The sequence below is a fragment of the Bombina bombina genome, chromosome 6 (assembly GCF_027579735.1).
Source record: "Bombina bombina isolate aBomBom1 chromosome 6, aBomBom1.pri, whole genome shotgun sequence".
Lineage (NCBI taxonomy): Eukaryota > Metazoa > Chordata > Amphibia > Anura > Bombinatoridae > Bombina > Bombina bombina.
This window is the reverse complement of record NC_069504.1, coordinates 527,427,008-527,444,449: the sequence shown is the minus strand read 5'-3', so window position 1 is coordinate 527,444,449 and position 17,442 is coordinate 527,427,008. Positions and strand designations below refer to the sequence as shown.

At 40.6% G+C, this 17,442-nt stretch overlaps 1 protein-coding gene across 2 annotated transcripts in view; it reads left to right on the top strand.

Moving 5' to 3' along the window:
- The window catches only part of SPPL2A (signal peptide peptidase like 2A), a 175,399-nt gene that overhangs the window by 92,579 nt on the left and 65,378 nt on the right, over positions 1-17,442 (top strand). For both annotated transcript variants that reach the window (XM_053717442.1, XM_053717441.1), the window contains exons 8-10: positions 167-268; positions 1,401-1,482; positions 2,653-2,727. In XM_053717442.1, the coding sequence (XP_053573417.1) occupies positions 167-268; positions 1,401-1,482; positions 2,653-2,727 (259 nt within the window). The remainder of the gene's footprint in view (positions 1-166; positions 269-1,400; positions 1,483-2,652; positions 2,728-17,442) is intronic.

Sequence of the window (17,442 nt, the reverse complement as noted above, 5' to 3'; positions counted from 1 at the left end):
TGACCAGCTTTGCTGGGCTCTTTGCCATTTCCTGTTGGGGAAGAGAATATCCCACAAGTAAGGATGACGCCGTGGACCGGACACACCGTTGGAGAAAGTAATTTATCAGGTAAACATAAATTCTGTTTTTAATATCTCACATTTTTCCTTTTCCTTTTTTATATAGGGTTTTCTGCTGTAACAGAGGCTTTGAAGTAAGGCTTATTTTTCTAGCTGCTTTCTGTATAGCAGTGTCTCTGACTTGGGCAGTATTCCGAAATGAAGAAAGGTATGTGATGGAGTAGGAAAAAGACTAAATGCATGTAATACTTTTTACAAACCCTATATATAGCTTATTAATGCTGGTTACTAACCAGCTGCTACATTCTCTGCATAATAATCCAGAGAAATATTAACCATTTAGGTCTTTCAAGGAAAATAATAACTACACAGCTTAGTTATTTAAAATTCTGAAGACACATAAATAGCCAAAATGTTAAAGGGACACTGAACCCAATTTTTTTATTTTGTGATTCAGATAGAGCATGCCATTTTAAGCAACTTTCTAATTTACTCCTATTATCACATTTTCTTCATTCTCTTGGCATCTTTATTTTAAAAGCAAGAATGTAAGTTTAAATGCCGGCCCATTTTTGGTGAACAACCTGGGTTTTTCTTGCTGATTGGTGGATAAATTCACCCACCAATAAACAAGGGCTGCCCAGTGTTCTGAACAAAAAATAGCTTAGATGCCCTCTTTTTCAAATAAAGATAGCAAGAGAACGATGAAAAATTGATAATAAGGGCGAATTATCAAATGTCTGTCGGACCTGATCCGACAGTGCGGATCAGGTCCGACAGACATCGCTGAATGCGGAGAGCAATAAGCTCTTCTTATTAAGCATTGCACCAGCAGCTCACAAGAGCTGCTGGTGCAACGCCGCCCCCTGCAGACTCGCGGCCAATGGGCCGCCAGCAGGGAGGTGTCAATCAACCTGATTGTACTCGATCGGGTTGAAATGTGGCGATTCCTGTCCGCCTCATCAGAGCAGGTGGACAGGGTTATGGAGCACGGGCCTCAAGCTCCATACGGTATCTTTATTTGAAAATCAAGAATGTAAGTTTAAATGCCGGCCCATTTGGGTGAACAACCTGGCTTGTTCTTGCTGATTGGTGGATAAATTCATCCACCAATGAACAAGTGCTGTCCAAGGTACTGGACTTTCTTTTTCAAATAAAGATAGCAAGAGAACAAAAAAAATTGCTCATAGGAGTAAATTAGAAAGTTGCTTAAAATTGTATGCTCTATCTGAATCACAAAAGAAAAAAATTGGGTTCAGTGTCCCTTTAAGTGAGCAACATAGTTTATAACATAGCATTACTATTATTTTTTTAATAACCAAAACATTTTTTTAATCTAGATGGATTTGGATATTACAGGACATTCTAGGAATTGCATTTTGCCTCAATTTCATTAAAACCCTAAGAATGCCAAATTTCAAGGTAAGTATAATATTTGAATAGGTTAACTAGTAATGTTTGAGTTCAAGATTCAGTTCCCTGATTAGCACATCAGTCCTAAAACATGTTCTGGGCTAAAAGGATTCACAAGTAACTGTGGTAAAAAGTACCCTATCAGTCAAAATGCAGATATGCTGAGTGAGGTGTTGCAGTTTTTATATCTAAAGTGTAGGCTTGAATAGTTCTAATGAAAGCATTAAGCATCTGCTAGAGAGTCTGAATATTCTTACGATTACTATTTCTGCTTAATTCATGTATTTACTACCCTGTACCCTTATTCTAGTATTCTTCATACCATGACATTTTTTTTACCTACATAACATTATTAAAAGTGCAGTAATAAAATGCTGTAATGTGGTAAGATCATTATAGTGTTGCACAAATACTTCCAGGTACTTAGTAAAAGTGTGGTCCAGAGCATTGCCGTTCATAAGCAGGATATAGCCAGGGAGCTCAGTAAGCCAATCAGGAGTTCCATATGCTAATAGCCACCAGTCACTGGTTGTATCCTGGTTAGGAACAGCAATGCAAATATATTGTATGATTCTTTGCCCTTTGCACTGTTCTTTTTCTGGTTCTCTCAAGGTCATGCGCTTGCATTTCTGAGGCTTGCACCAATAAGCTGCAGATGGCCCTCACAGAAGTCTAGAAGAAGGTGGATTCTTGCAATAGCAGACATACTATACTATACTGATAGTAATTTAAGTTTTTCTTTCTTAACATATATAACCTTCCATATTGATACAGGTTTATTACTGAAAAAGTTTAGGCTACTTTGATTATTAACTTAAAGGGATATAAACACTCAAAACGAAAATGCTCTAATATGTTAGAGCATTTTATCATTGCACTGTTGCTTACATATAACAGTGTGTTTAACCCCTGCAAAGGGATATTAAACTACATTTTTTCTTTCACACTTCATAGAGAGCATTTTTGGTTTCACACCCTGGGTAGCACTTGCTTATTGGTGTCATATTTTGCTTAGACTCAAATTAAGTCAAATGTTGATAATCATTGTACTAATAAATGTCATGGTTAAAAAAAGTAATTGGATTTCAATCCAAGATAAGTATCTGTTTTGATTCTTAACCTGAACATACATTGATCAATATTGGCTTTTTAATTTTTTTATTTCCCATTTTTAAACAGGCATGTGTCATACTTCTTGGCCTCCTCCTTTTGTATGATGTGTTTTTTGTCTTTATAACACCATTCCTGACAAAGGTAAGTGACTTTTGTTTTATCATAATAATGTAACACTTGAAAAGGAGTTTTGTTACATTGAACAAATAATTTCAAATAACTCTTTTTCCTTCTAAATACAAGGAGAGTCCACAGCTGCATTCATTCCTTTTGGGAATACAGAACCTGGCCACCAGGAGGAGGTAAAGGCACCCTAGCCAAAGGCTTAAATACCTCCCCCACTTCCCTTATCCCCCAGTCATTCTTTGCCTTTCGTCACAGGAGATTGGCAGAGAAGTGTCGGAAGAATTACGGAGTAGTTCCTTATGGAGGGTAGTACTCTTCGAGATGGAACTGGAGTTTTTAGTAGACTTTTTAGCCTCTCAGTGAGAGCATTGATGAAGGTTAGAGTCCGGAGATGCAGGGAGAGTCTTTCTGCGAAACCATCCTGACTCATATTAACAGCTCCATAAGCAATCAGCGTTGACGAGTTTCGCTGCCTGATTTTCTGTACTCAAGTCCATGTCGGAAGCGCTGCTACAATCTGTCAAACTTAAAGGACCGTGTTGCCACGGCATAGATTCCGGTAAGATCGTTTACATTTTTACTTGCATGGTAACGTAAAATAAGAAGACAGGGTCTCAGTGGGACTCCTTTATCTTTATGGAATCAAGGGTTAATATCTCCTGAGGGGTATTATTGAACAGTGGGGACTTTATTCATGTTTGTTATGTGATTCTGACTGCTTAGGTGTAAGAGACGTTTAGACGATTTGGGGCTCATAGGCTATTACGGAACGTACAGGTTAATTTTCCTGCTGCACAGTTTTATTGCACTGGTGCACTTTTTCTTAGCAGGATGCACCACGTGACCGGGTACGGTCACGTTTTTTTTGTTGTTGTTTTTTTTCCATTTCCGTATTCCTGACTGAGCGTTTGCGGAGAGGATCTGTTTTTTCTACCTGTCTGGGTCATAGGAGGTGGTAAGTTCCCCAGCCTTTGGGGGTGTATGGTGCCCGTTTTTTTTTTGTCCATAAGCTACTTAGTCGAGTTATGCAGGATTCTGATATGTTAGAGGGGGGTTCCTCTGTTTCAGATTTTGATGCCTGTGTATATTGTGAGGAGGACCGGGTAACCCAGCCCTCTCAATTATGTTCTGTATGCGGCCATAGGGTGTTCTTCTCTTCCAATGTTGAGAGGTTAGGGAACACTGAGCCATCCGCCTCTGAGGATTCTGCATACCGTGAAGCTTTTCCCCTAGAATCTTCTGTTCCTACACCGGCAGTTGTCCCCAATACCGTTACCCCTTCTCCTGAAGGAGGTCTCTTTCCACCAGAGGTTACTATGTGGTTTCATTTGGCCATATCTCTGGCTTTAGCGCATTTACATCTTCCTGCCACGTGCAAGAGAAGACTTAATCCGTGTGCTCCTACCCAAGGTCAGCATGTAAGAGGACGATGGTATCCGATCAGTCTTCTGGGGAAGCGGTTCTGATCCGTCAGTTCTGATCCGTCAGCTGAATCTCATTCTTCTGAATCAGATAGTGAACTTGTTTAGACGACTGGAGGGATGGTGAATCCTATTCCTTATCATCTCAATTTGTTCTTTCTTTGTTTTTTGTATCAGATTCCCAGTTCAGAGCTCTTGAGGAATGGTGTCGCATGACGGGCTGGACCTATCAGTTTTCACCTTCCCTTTGGCTATCTCTTGTGTTGCCTAATTTCTTTTATAATCTGGTTAGGATAAGTTTTTATTTTTCTTCTATTTTTAGAGCTTGAGATTGTTGTCCTCTGGGTTCTCTAATACTAACAATCTTCATGGTTGCGATTGATGTCTCTTCCGGTGGAAGATATATATAAAAAAAAAAAATTAGGATGTCTCTGGTCTCATGTTTTTCGGTTTGTTATTCTCACTTTCTTTCATGTAATTAGCAAGAGTCCATGAGCTAGTGACGTATGGGATATACATTCCTACCAGGAGGGGCAAAGTTTCCCAAACCTTAAAATGCCTATAAATACACCCCTCACCACACCCACAAATCAGTTTTACAAACTTTGCCTCCTATGGAGGTGGTGAAGTAAGTTTGTGCTAGATTCTACGTTGATATGCGCTCCGCAGCAGGTTGGAGCCCGGTTTTCCTCTCAGCGTGCAGTGAATGTCAGAGGGATGTGAGGAGAGTATTGCCTATTTGAATGCAGTGATCTCCTTCTACGGGGTCTATTTCATAGGTTCTCTGTTATCGGTCGTAGAGATTCATCTCTTACCTCCCTTTTCAGATCGACGATATACTCTTATATATATACCATTACCTCTGCTGATTTTCGTTTCAGTACTGGTTTGGCTTTCTACAACATGTAGATGAGTGTCCTGGGGTAAGTAAGTAAGCTTATTTTCTGTGACACACTAAGCTATGGTTGGGCACTTTTATATAAAGTTCTAAATATATGTATTCAAACATTTTTTTGCCTTGACTCAGGATGTTCAACATTCCTTATTTTCAGACAGTCCGTTTCATATTTGGGATAATGCATTTGAATCAATCATTTTTTCTTACCTTAAAAAATTTGACTTTTTCCCTGTGGGCTGTTAGGCTCGCGGGGGCTGAAAATGCTTCATTTTATTGCGTCATTCTTGGCGCGGACTTTTTTGCCGCAATTTTTTTTTTTTTCTGTTTCCGGCGTCATACGTGTCGCCGGAAGTTGCGTCATTTTTTGACGTTTTTTTGCGTCAAAAGTGTCGGCGTTCCGGATGTGGCGTCATTTTTGGCGCCAAAAGCATTTAGGCGCCAAATAATGTGGCCGTCTTATTTGGCGCTAAAAAATTTGGGCGTCATTTTTGTCTCCACATTATTTAAGTCTCATAATTTATTGCTTCTGGTTGCTAGAAGCTTGTTCACTGGCATTTTTTCCCATTCCTGAAACTGTCATTTAAGGAATTTGATCAATTTTGCTTTATATGTTGTTTTTTTTCTATTACATATTGCAAGATGTTCCACGTTGCAACTGAGTCAGAAGATACTTCAGGAAAATCGCTGCCCGGTTCTGGAGCTACCAAGCTAAGTGTATCTGCTATAAACTTTTGGTATCTGTTTCTCCAGCTGTTGTTTGTATTGCATGTCATGACAAACTTATTAATGCAGATAAAATTTCCTTTAGTACTGTTACATTACCTGTTGCTGTTCCGTCAACATCTAATTTTCAGAGTGTTCCTGATAACATAAGAGATTTTATTTTTAAATCCATTAAGAAGGCTATGTCTGTTATTTCTCCTTCTAGTATACATAAAAGTCTTTTAAAACTTCTCTTTTTTCAGATGAATTTTTAAATGAACATCATCATTCTGATACTGATAATGGTTCTTCTGGTTCAGAGGTTTCTGTCTCAGAGGTTGATGCTGATAAATCTTTGTATTTGTTCAAGATGGAATTTATTCGTTCTTTACTTAAAGAAGTATTAATTGCATTAGAAATAGAGGATTCTGGTCCTCTTGATACTAAATCTAAACGTTTAAATAAGGTTTTTAAATCTCCTGTAGTTATTCCAGAAGTGTTTTCTCTCCCTGATGCTATTTCTGAAGTAATTTCCAGGGAATGGAATAATTTGGGTAATTCATTTACTCCTTCTAAAATGTTTTAAGCAATTATATCCTGTGCCATCTGACAGATTAGAGTTTTTTGGGACAAAATCCCTAAGGTTAATGGGGCTGTCTCTACTCCTGCTATATTTTTAGCGGATGTTGCTGCAGCTTCAACTTTTTGGTTAGAAGCTTTAGCGCAACGAGTAACAGATCATAATTTTAAAGCATTATTATTATTCTATAACATGCTAATAATTTTATTTGTGATACCATCTTTTGATATCATTAGAGTTGATGTCAGGTATATGTCTCTAGCTATTTAAGCTAGAAGAGCTTTATGGCTTAAAACTTGGAATGCTGATATGTCTTCTAAGTCAACTTTGCTTTCCCTTTCTTTCCAGGGTAATAAATTATTCGGTTCTCAGTTGGATTCTATTATCTCAACTGTTACTGGAGGGAAGGGAACTTTTTTACCAAAGGATAAAAAAATCTAAGGTAAATTTAGGTCTAATAATCGTTTTCGTTCCTTTCTTCACAACAAGGAACAAAAGCCTGATCCTTCATCCTCAGGAGCGGTATCAGTTTGGAAACCATTTCCAGTTTGGAATATATCCAAGCCTTATAGAAACCTAAAGCCAGCGCCTAAGTACCCATGAAGGTGCGGCCCTCATTCCAGCTCAGCTGGTATGGGGCAGATTACGTTTTCTTCAAAGAAATTTGGATCAATTCCGTTCACAATCTCTGGTTTCAGAACATTGTTTCAGAAAGGTACAGAATTGGCTTCAAGTTAAGGCCTCCTGCAAAGAGATTTTTTTCTTTCCCGTGTCCCAGTAAACCCAGCAAAGGCTCAGCATTTCTGAAATGTGTTTCAGATCTAGAGTTGGCTGGAGTAATTATGCCAGTTCCAGTTCTGGAACAGGGGCTGGGGTTTTATTCTATCTCTTCATTGTACCAAAGAAGGTCAATTCCTTCAGACCAGTTCCGGATCTATCAATATTGAATCGTTATGTAAGGATACCAACATTCAAGATGGTAACTGTAGGACTATCCTGCCTTTTGTTTAGCAAGGGCATTACATGTCTACAATAGATTTACAGGATGCATATCTGCATATTCCGATTCATCCAGATCACTTTTAGTTTCTGAGATTCTCTTTTTAGACAAGCATTACCAGTTTTGTGGCTCTACCGTTTGGCCTAGCATCAGCTCCAAGAATTTTTTCAAACGTTCTCGGTGCCCTTCTGTCTGTAATCAGAGAACAGGGTTTTGGTATTTCCTTATTTGGACGATATCTTGGTACTTGCTCAGTCTTCACATTTTCGCAGAATCTCATACGAATCGACTTGTGTTGTTTCTTCAAGATCATGGTTGGAGGATCAATTTACCAAAAAGTTCATTGATTCCTCAGACAAGGGTAACCTTTTTAGGTTTCCAGATAGATTCAGTGTCTATGACTCTGTCCTTGTCAGACAAGAGAAGTTTAACATTGATATCATCTTGTCAAAACCTTCAGTCACAATCATTCCCTTTGGTAGCCTTATGCATGGAAATTTTAGGTCTTAGGACTGCCGCATCGGATGCAATCTCCTTTGCTCGTTTTCACATGCGACCTCTTCAGCTCTGTATGCTGAACCAATGGTGCAGGGATTACACAAAGATATCTCAATTAATATCTTTAAACCGATTATACGACACTCTCTGACGTGGTGGACAGATCACCATCGTTTAGTTCAGGGGGCTTCTTTGTTCTTCCGACCTGGACTATAATCTCAACAGATGCAAGTCTTACAGGTTGGGGAGCTGTGTGGGGGTCTCTGACGGCACAAGGAGTTTGGGAATCTCAGGAGGTGAGATTACGATCAATATTTTGGAACTCCGTGCAATTTTCAGAGCTCTTCAGTCTTGGCCTCTTCTGAAGAGAGAGTTGTTCATTTGTTTTCAGATAGACAATGTCACAACTGTGGCATACATCAATCATCAAGGAGGGACTCACAGTCCTCTGGCTATGAAAGAAGTATCTCGAATTTTGGTTTGGGCGGAATCCAGCTCCTGTCTAATCTCTGCGGTTCATATCCCAGGTATAGACAATTGGGAAGCGGATTATCTCAGTCGCCAAACGTTGCATCCGGGCGAATGGTCTCTTCACCCAGAGATATTTCTTCAGATTGTTCAAATGTGGGAACTCCCAGAAATAGATCTGATGGCTTCTCATCTAAACAAGAAACTTCCCTGGCATCTGTCCAGATCCCGGGATCCTCGGGCAGAGGCAGTGGATGCATTATCACTTCCTTGGAAGTATCATCCTGCCTATATCTTTCCGCCTCTAGTTCTTCTTCCAAGAGTATTCTCCAAGATTCTAAAGGAATGCTCGTTTGTCCTGCTGGTAGCTCCAGCATGGCCTCACAGGTTTTGGTATGCGGATCTTGTCCGGATGGCCTCTTGCCAGCTGATGACTCTTCCGTTAAGACCAGACTTTCTGTCGCAAGGTCCTTTCTTCCATCAGGATCTCAAATCCTTAAATTTTAAGGTATGGAGTTTGAACGCTTGATTCTTGGTCAAAGAGGTTTCTCTGACTCTGTGATTGATACTATGTGACAGGCTCGTAAATCTGTATCTAGAGAGATATATTATAGAGTCTGGAAGACTTATATTTCTTAGTGTCTTTCTCATCATTTTTCTTGGCATTCTTTTTGAATACCGAGAATTTTACAGTTTCTTCAGGATGGTTTAGATAAAGGTTTGTCCACAAGTTCCTTGAATGGACAAATCTCTGCTCTTTCTGTTCTTTTTCACAGAAAGATTGCTAATCTTCCTGATATTCATTGTTTTGTACAAGCTTTGGTTCGTATAAAACCTGTCATTAAGTCAATTTCTCCTCCTTGGAGTTTGAATTTGGTTCTGGGCGCTCTTCAAGCTGCTCCTTTTGAACCCATGTATTCTTTGGTCATTAAATTACTTTCTTGGAAAGTTTTGTTTCTTTTGGCCATCTCTTCTGCCAGAAGAGTCTCTGAATTATCTGCTCTTTCTTGTGAGTCTCCTTTTCTGATTTTTCATCAGGATAAGGCGGTGCTGCAAACTTCTTTTGAATTTTTTTACCTAAGGTTGTGAATTCTAACAACATTAGTAGAGAAATTGTGGTTCCTTCATTATGTCCTAATCCTATGAATTCTAAGGAGAAATCATTGCATTCTTTGGATGCTGTTAGAGCTTTGTATTATTATGTTGAAACTACTAAGTCTTTCCGAAAGACTTCTAGTCTATTTGTCATCTTTTCCGGTTCTAGAAAAGGCCAGAAAGCTTCTGCCATTTCTTTGGCATCTTGGTTGAAATCTTTATTTCATCATGCCTATGTCGAGTCGGGTAAAACTCTGCCTCGAAGGATTACAGCTCATTCTACTAGGTCAGTTTCTACTTCCTGGGCGTTTAGGAATGAAGCTTCGGTTGATCAGATTTGCAAAGCAGCAACTTGGTCCTCTTTGCATACTTTTACTAAATTCTACCATTTTTGATGTGTTTTCTTCTTCTGAAGCAGTTTTTGGTAGAAAAGTACTTCAGGCAGTGGTTTCAGTTTGAATCTTCTGTTTATGTTTTCATTAAACTTTATTTTGGGTGTGGATTATTTTCAGCAGGAATTGGCTGTCTTTATTTTATCCCTCCCTCTCTAGTGACTCTTGCGTGGAAAGATCCACATCTTGGGTAGTCATTATCCCATACGTCACTAGCTCATGGACTCTTGCTAATTACATGAAAGAAAACATAATTTATGTAAGAACTTACCTGATAAATTAATTTCTTTCATATTAGCAAGAGTCCATGAGGCCCACCCTTTTTTGTGGTGGTTATGATTTTTTTGTATAAAGCACAATTATTCCAATTCCTTATTTTTTATGCTTTCGCACTTTTTTCTTATCACCCCACTTCTTGGCTATTCGTTAAACTGATTTGTGGGTGTGGTGAGGGGTGTATTTATAGGCATTTTAAGGTTTGGGAAACTTTGCCCCTCCTGGTAGGAATGTATATCCCATACGTCACTAGCTCATGGACTCTTGCTAATATGAAAGAAATGAATTTATCAGGTAAGTTCTTACATAAATTATGTTTTTCTGGCCCTGCTAGAACTTTAGAATTTTCCGTTGAGACCCTTGAACAGATATGTCGTATCCTACATATCAGGCTGGTCCTGGTTGGGTATTAGTTATCTCTGTTCTTTTTGAGGTCTATAACAGGATAGGTTGCATCCTATATAACGGGCTGGACCTATTGGGGTACTAGTTACCTCGCTTATTTCTTCTTCTCAAGAGGTTGTTCCCTTGTTCCTTTGGTCCAGTGGAAGCCCTTCTATCTAAGTTTATATCATCTGGGTTGGGCGTCTGATGTTGGTGAAGGGCCTACGAGTTAATACTCTGCTTAGCAAAAGCTGTGTTTTGAAGTTTAAATTCTGCTGTGGCAGTTTTCTTCAGGAGCTAAGTTTTTCCTTTTCTGACCAGGGGGGTTCTCTCCTTTTTTATTCTCTCTGTGTAGAGTTTTTCTTCTTCCTCTTGAGGGTTGCTATTAGGTGCTCTCTTCCTTTATCAGGGAAATGGATACTTCCTGTCATCATGTGAGGATATCCGGATTTTCAGGGATTGGGATTTTCAGGGTATTGTTTCAGTAACCCCGTTCTGATCCTAGTTTTCTTGGGATCTATGGGTCTTTTTATACAGTTTCCTAGCTACTACTTTTTGGCTGTTCTGGTTTTCTCCACCGCCGGCTAGAAGTGTTAAGGAATTTCTATTGTCCCTTCCTTCCTTGGTGTTGGATTTGGATTGGAGTTCCTGGGTTCCTTGGATGCGGTTGGATCTTTCAGACAGGGAGTCTTTTTAGGCCTTTTTGAGTTTCAGTACTCTATAGGATTGCCCTGCAGTTTTTCTTCAGACCTTTGTTAGTACTGTGAGGGTAAGATGTTTAGCGCAATTCCGATTCTTTGGTTTGGCGGTGTTGCTTATCTATCTTCCAGATATCATAGTGTTTCTGGATTGTCCGCTCCGGTCTCCAGTACGCGGTAGATCGTTCCCTGTTCTAGGATAATTACTTTGATCTACTGGGGCGTTTTTGATTTATCTCTACCGTGGAGTGAGTTGGAATTCCTTCTATTTTTCTCTAGGGAATCTTCGGTCTGTGGCTTTGAACCCAGGCAAAAACTCCTTCTTTCTGATCTGACGTGGGCTTCTGGTGTCAGCTAGCCTTCCAAAGCAGAAGTTAATACTCTGGGGACTTGGGTTTCTGTTGTTATCCAGTTGGGTTCTTTCTGAAACAGATCCTTTTTCTGACTCTGAGAGTTTGGCAGGCGGTCGAGGGACTCTCCTTCTCGAAGAGGTTTTTTTCGGAGCTGTACCTTTGGGGAATCCGCTCTATGCTTTTTGGGCATCCGTGCCTATCCTAGCCTTTTTTTTCCTTAGGGAATTCTTAGGTTGTTCTCTGGATCTTTTAGGGCTTGGGAGATTTATCTTCCTTGCCCTCTTTGACTAGGTCACTCCTGGGTTGACTCAGTCTGTCAGGAGCAGGCGTCAGGGTATCTGATTGCTTCCTTTTGTGCTGCTACTTAATTTCGTAGTTTGGTCTTCTTCATTATGGGTGCTCCCTTTTATGGAGCTTGACTGGATCTTCGCCTTTGGATCCGTGAGCGGGTTTTTTCTGAAGGGTGTCAGTCCTTTCCTCGGCTTGTAGCTGTTCCCTCGTTATATTTTGGGCTGGCGACCTTCCTCCCACCTGTTTCTTGGTAGGGTGGTGTTGATTCCCCCTGTTTTTATATCTTTTCTTGAGGTTCTCCTTTGTCCCTTTTCGGGGTGTCCTGGAGAAAGGGTTTGATAGCCGGTTCTGGATGGGACGGCTAGTTCTTATAGTCTGGGGGTTAGCCTGGCTACCTAACAGTCGGGGGTTTACGGGTTGTATCATCCATCGCCTTCTGCCCTGGTATGTGGGCTTTTAAACAGATTCTAGATATCGGTTTCTAGTCTGTTCCCATGGTTAATTAATTCTTGCTGTTCATTTCTTTTCGCTAGGACGTGGGCTGTGGTCGAGCAGTTCCGTTCTAGTCTTTTTGCCTCTTCAGGAACTTAGACTTTCCTGTTAATTATTTTTTTTTTTGCATTGTTTCTTGGTATCGATGTAGGAGATGGCCCTGAATTTTCAATTTTTTGACCTGTTCCAATGGGGAGTATTTTATACATGGCCTAGTCTCTCTTGCAGTCTGGTACTTCGCTCTCCTTGGGGTTTTTCGCTCTAAGGAAACTTTTCCTTCGAGTTCTGCAAGGAGCTTCTCCCTATGTTGTTCCTTTTTTTCTGGGATCGTACCTCAAGGTCCTTTCTGACTTGTTTAGCGTACTCTGCTTTCGTCTATGTATCTTGCTATTAGGAAGTGTAGGTGTGGGGAGTCTTGTTGTCCTCCTTGTCGTGTTTGTGGAGGAGTGTTCTTCGTTTGGTCTCATAGACGGCGGGACTCTAGTCTCCTCAGTTTTTTGGGGGCTCATTTTGGGACCAATGGTTTTCTGTGGTTTCTGGCATGGGCTCTTATGGTCCTAATTGTTGGACGGTTACTTGGTCCTCCTAAGATTTTTTGATTCTTTTGCTTTTGTTGAAGCAGTTTTCGGGAGTTTGGTTTTTTTTTCAGGCTGTGGTGCACTCAGATTGGGTCTGCCTCTTGTTACCCCCTCGTTAGCATTCAGTGTCCTCTATAGCTTGGGTATTGTTTTGCCAAAAGTAATGAATTCAGCTGTGGACTCTCACTGTATTTAGAAGGAAAACATAAATTATGACAGATAATTTCCATTCCTTAGATACAGGGAGAGTCCACAGCTTCCACCCGTGCTCTCCGGTGGGCGGCCCTATATTTAAGTTGTTTTCTTCTGGCCCCTTTTTCACCCTGATACTTCTGCTACTGTTCCTTGTTCCCTCGGCAGAATGACTTGGGGATGAAGGAAGAGGGGGAGGTATTTAAGCCTTTGGCTGGGGTGTCTGCCTCCTCCTGGTTTCCAGGTTCTGTAGTCCCAAAAGTATTTAATGCAGCTGTATACTCTCCCTGTATTGAAGGAAAGGACATTATCTGGCAAGTCCTAAAAAAATTGTTTTCATGAATGCATAACTATACTTCCATATAGAGTTTAACACAAATGCACATTCCTTAGCCTACCCCGGTATGCTCTAATGGAAAGGAATTAACTTTTTAGCAAAGTAAATTTGAACTTTTTAAAAAAAATTGTACTCTGTATATGGATCTTGAAAGTCCCTTTAGATTCTAGTATAGGTATAAACAAACATAGTGGATAAGGAAAATAAATTGTGCTTTTATTTTGCAGATGATAGTCATCTTTCATCGATTAAACTCATATCTTTTCCTAACTTACAATCTCACTTTTGAGTTACAATATTAAAGAAAACGTGAAGCTGTTAGGTCTTACTTTGAGGTTTCCAAAAATAAATTACTATTCTTGAATTGTACCATATTGATTTACCTTGGTGGGTCTACTGCATAAACTACATTAGGTCAAAACAAATAATTTAATTCCTACATAAGCCTTATATGCTCAGCAGTAAATTACTTTTTACCTAGGAAAACACATATTTAATATGTCTGAATTGCCACTGGATGCTCCAGATCAACAACCTAAGTTGCCTAAAAATTGCTTATAAAATGGGGGAACTAGTTATTAGTGCTGGTCTCAATGAATAATTCCTTAAAACTTGGTTTAAGTTATACACTAATATTAGGGATTCCTTCTCATGTTGGCTATGTAGGATGATGCAGCAACACAAACCTGCTTTTTAATATTTGTTTCTTTCCAATGGCAGGGAGAATCCACATATTCATTCATTACTGTTGGGGAAAAAAGATTCCCCAACACACCAGAGCTTTAAATCCCTCCCACTTTCACTGATCCTCAGTCATCTTCTTTTGCCGCCTTGATGAACTGAGTTGAAAGTTTTCAAGTGCTAATCTACTCATTGTTGAGAGGGGTCCTCTAACTGATCCGAGGCCCATTTCCTCCTTCCATTTCCCTGTCGGGCAAAGAGGGTAGAAATGAGATTTCCAGCTAGGCAGAGAAGTATCTTTCTCCTACATTGGTGTGTCCGGTCCACGGCTTCATCCTTACTTGTGGGATATTCTCTTCCCCTACAGGAAATGGCAAAGAGAGCACACAGCAAAAGCTGTCCATATAGCCCCCCCTCTGGCTCCGCCCCCCAGTCATTCTCTTTGCCGCTCTGAACAAGTAGCATCTCCACGGGGATGGTAAAGAGTATGTGGTGTTAGTTGTAGTTTTATTTCTTCTATCAAGAGTTTGTTATTTTAAAATATTGCCGGTTTGTACTATTTACTCTACAACAGAAAGTGATGAAGATTTCTGTTAAGAGGAGTATGATTTTAGCACCAGTAACTAAAATCCATCGCTGTTCCCACGCAGGACTGTTGAAACCAGAGAACTTCAGTTGGGGGGAACAGTTTGCAGGCTTATCTGCTTCAGGTATGACCAGTCTCTTTTCTAACAAGACCCAGTAATGCTAGAAGACTGTCATTAATGCTAGAAGACTGTCGGTAAGCCATTTTCTTAGACTCAGTAACAGAATTAAGGCTTATAAATTGGGCTCTATGCTGGTTGACACTATTGTGGGCTAAATCGATTTGTTTATATCATATTTATATGACATTTGGAGTGTTTTGTGAACTTTGAAACACTTTTGGGAACGTTTTTATTTCGCCTATTCAGAAAGGCCCCTTCACTCTGGTATGCAGAGGGAGGAGGCCTCACTTTCGCGCCTCAGTTGCGCAGTTACTTCTAAAGGCAGTGCATGCAGCTTCATGTGAGAGGGTCCTGTGGCTGAGAAACGGACTCAGGAAGGCTTATTTCTGTGGTGAATAACCCCTAAGGAAGGTAAAAGCCGCAGCAAAGTCTGTGGCAGGGACTGTATTTGGTGTGCAGTACTTTCAAAGCATTAAGACACTGGGGTGTAAATTTTATAAAGATCGGATATTTCCTTGATAGTTTTTCAAACATTCAGAAATAGAGTGTGCTCTTTTTATTATTTAAAGAGACAGTAACGGTTTTGTTTAAAATCGTTTTTATTGCATTAATAGCCTGCCTAAATCTGTCTAACATGTCTGTACCTTCAGATAGCATATGTTCTGTGTGTATGGAAGCCAAGGTGGTTCCCCCTTTAAATGTATGTGCAAATTGTGCCATGGCGTCCAAACAAAGTAGGGACAGTACTGTCACATTTAATAAGGTTGCCCAAGATGATTCTTCAAATGAAGGTAGTTGGGATAGCTCATCATCCTCTCCTTCTGTGTCAACACCAGTTTTGCACGCGCAGGCGATACCTAGTACATCTAGCGCGCCAATGCTTGTTACTATGCAGCAATTAACAGCAGTAATGGATAATTCTATAGCAAATCTTTTATCCAAACTGCCAGCATTTCCCAGAAAGCGCGATTGCTCAGTTTTAAATACAGAGGATGAGCAAGTTGGCGCCGACGATAATTTATCTGTTATACCCTCACATCAATCTGATTTGGCAGTGAGGGAGGGTCTGTCTGAGGGAGAAATTTCTGATTCAGGAAAAATTTCTCAGCAGGCAGAACCTGATATCGTGGCATTTAAATTTAAGCTAGAACATCTCCGCGCCCTACTTAAGGAGGTGCTAGCTACTCTTGATGATTGTGACTCTTTGGTGATTCCAGAGAAGTTGTGCAAAATGGACAAATTCTTAGAGGTCCCTGTGCACGCTGATGCTTTTCCGATACCCAAGAGGGTGGCGGACATAGTGACTAAGGAGTGGGAGAAGCCAGGTGTACCTTTTGTTCCCCCTCCTATATTTAAGAAAATGTTCCCCATTGTCAACCCCAGAAGGGATGTATAGCAAACGGTCTCTAAGGTAGAGGGGGCAGTTTCAACGTTAGCCAAGCGCACAACTATTCCTATTGAGGACAGTTGCGCTTTCAAAGATCCTATGGATAAAAAATTGGAAGGATTGCTTAAAAAGATTTTTGTTCAGCAAGGTTTCCTTATTCAACCAATTTCGTGCATTATTCCTGTCACCACGGCGGCGTCTTTTTGGTTCGAGGAACTAGAAAATTCGCTCCAAAAGGAGACTCCATATGATGAAGTCATGGACAGAATTCACGTACTAAAGTTGGCTAATTCCTTTATTTTGGATGCCGCTTTTCAATTGGCAAAATTAGCGGCGAAAAATTCAGGTTTTGCAATAGTGGCGCGCAGGGCGCTTTGGCTAAAATCTTGGCCGGCGGATGTGTCGTCCAAAACAAAATTGCTTAATATTCCTTTCAAAGGTAAGACCCTTTTCGGGCCAGAATTGAAGGAGATTATTTCAGATATCACTGGGGGAAAGGGCCATGCCCTCCCACAGGATAGGCCTTTCAAGGCTAAGAACAAATCTAATTTTCGTTCCTTTCACAATTTCAGGAACGGACCAGCTCCTAACTCTGCAGCCTCTAGACAAGAGGGTAACACTTCCCAGCCTAAACCAGCATGGAAACCATTGCAAGGCTGGAACAAGGGTAAACAGGCCAAGAAGCCTGCTGCTGCTACCAAGACAGCATGAAGGGGTAGCCCCCGATCCAGGACCGGATCTAGTAGGGGGCAGACTTTCTCTCTTTGCTCAGGCTTGGGCAAGAGATGTTCTGGATGCCTGGGCACTAGAAATAGTCTCTCAGGGGTATCTTCTAGAGTTCAAGGAACTTCCTCCAAGGGGAAGGTTCCACATGTCTTATCTTCAGACCAGATAAAGAGACAGGCATTCTTACATTGCGTAGGAGACCTATTAAAGATGGGAGTGATTCACCCAGTTCCAACAGCGGAACAAGGTCTGGGTTTTTACTCAAACCTGTTTGTAGTTCCCAAAAAAGAAGGAACTTTCAGACCAATTCTGGATTTAAAAATGCGAAACAAATTCCTCAAAGTTCCATCATTCAAAATGGAAACCATTCGGACGATTTTACCAACAATCCAGGAGGGTCAATATATGACTACCGTGGACTTAAAGGATGCGTACCTGCATATTCCTATCCACAAAGATCATCATCAGTTCCTGAGGTTCGCCTTTCTGGACAAACATTACCAGTTCGTGGCTCTTCCATTCGGTTTAGCCACTGCTCCCAGAATTTTCACAAAGGTGCTAGGGTCCCTTCTAG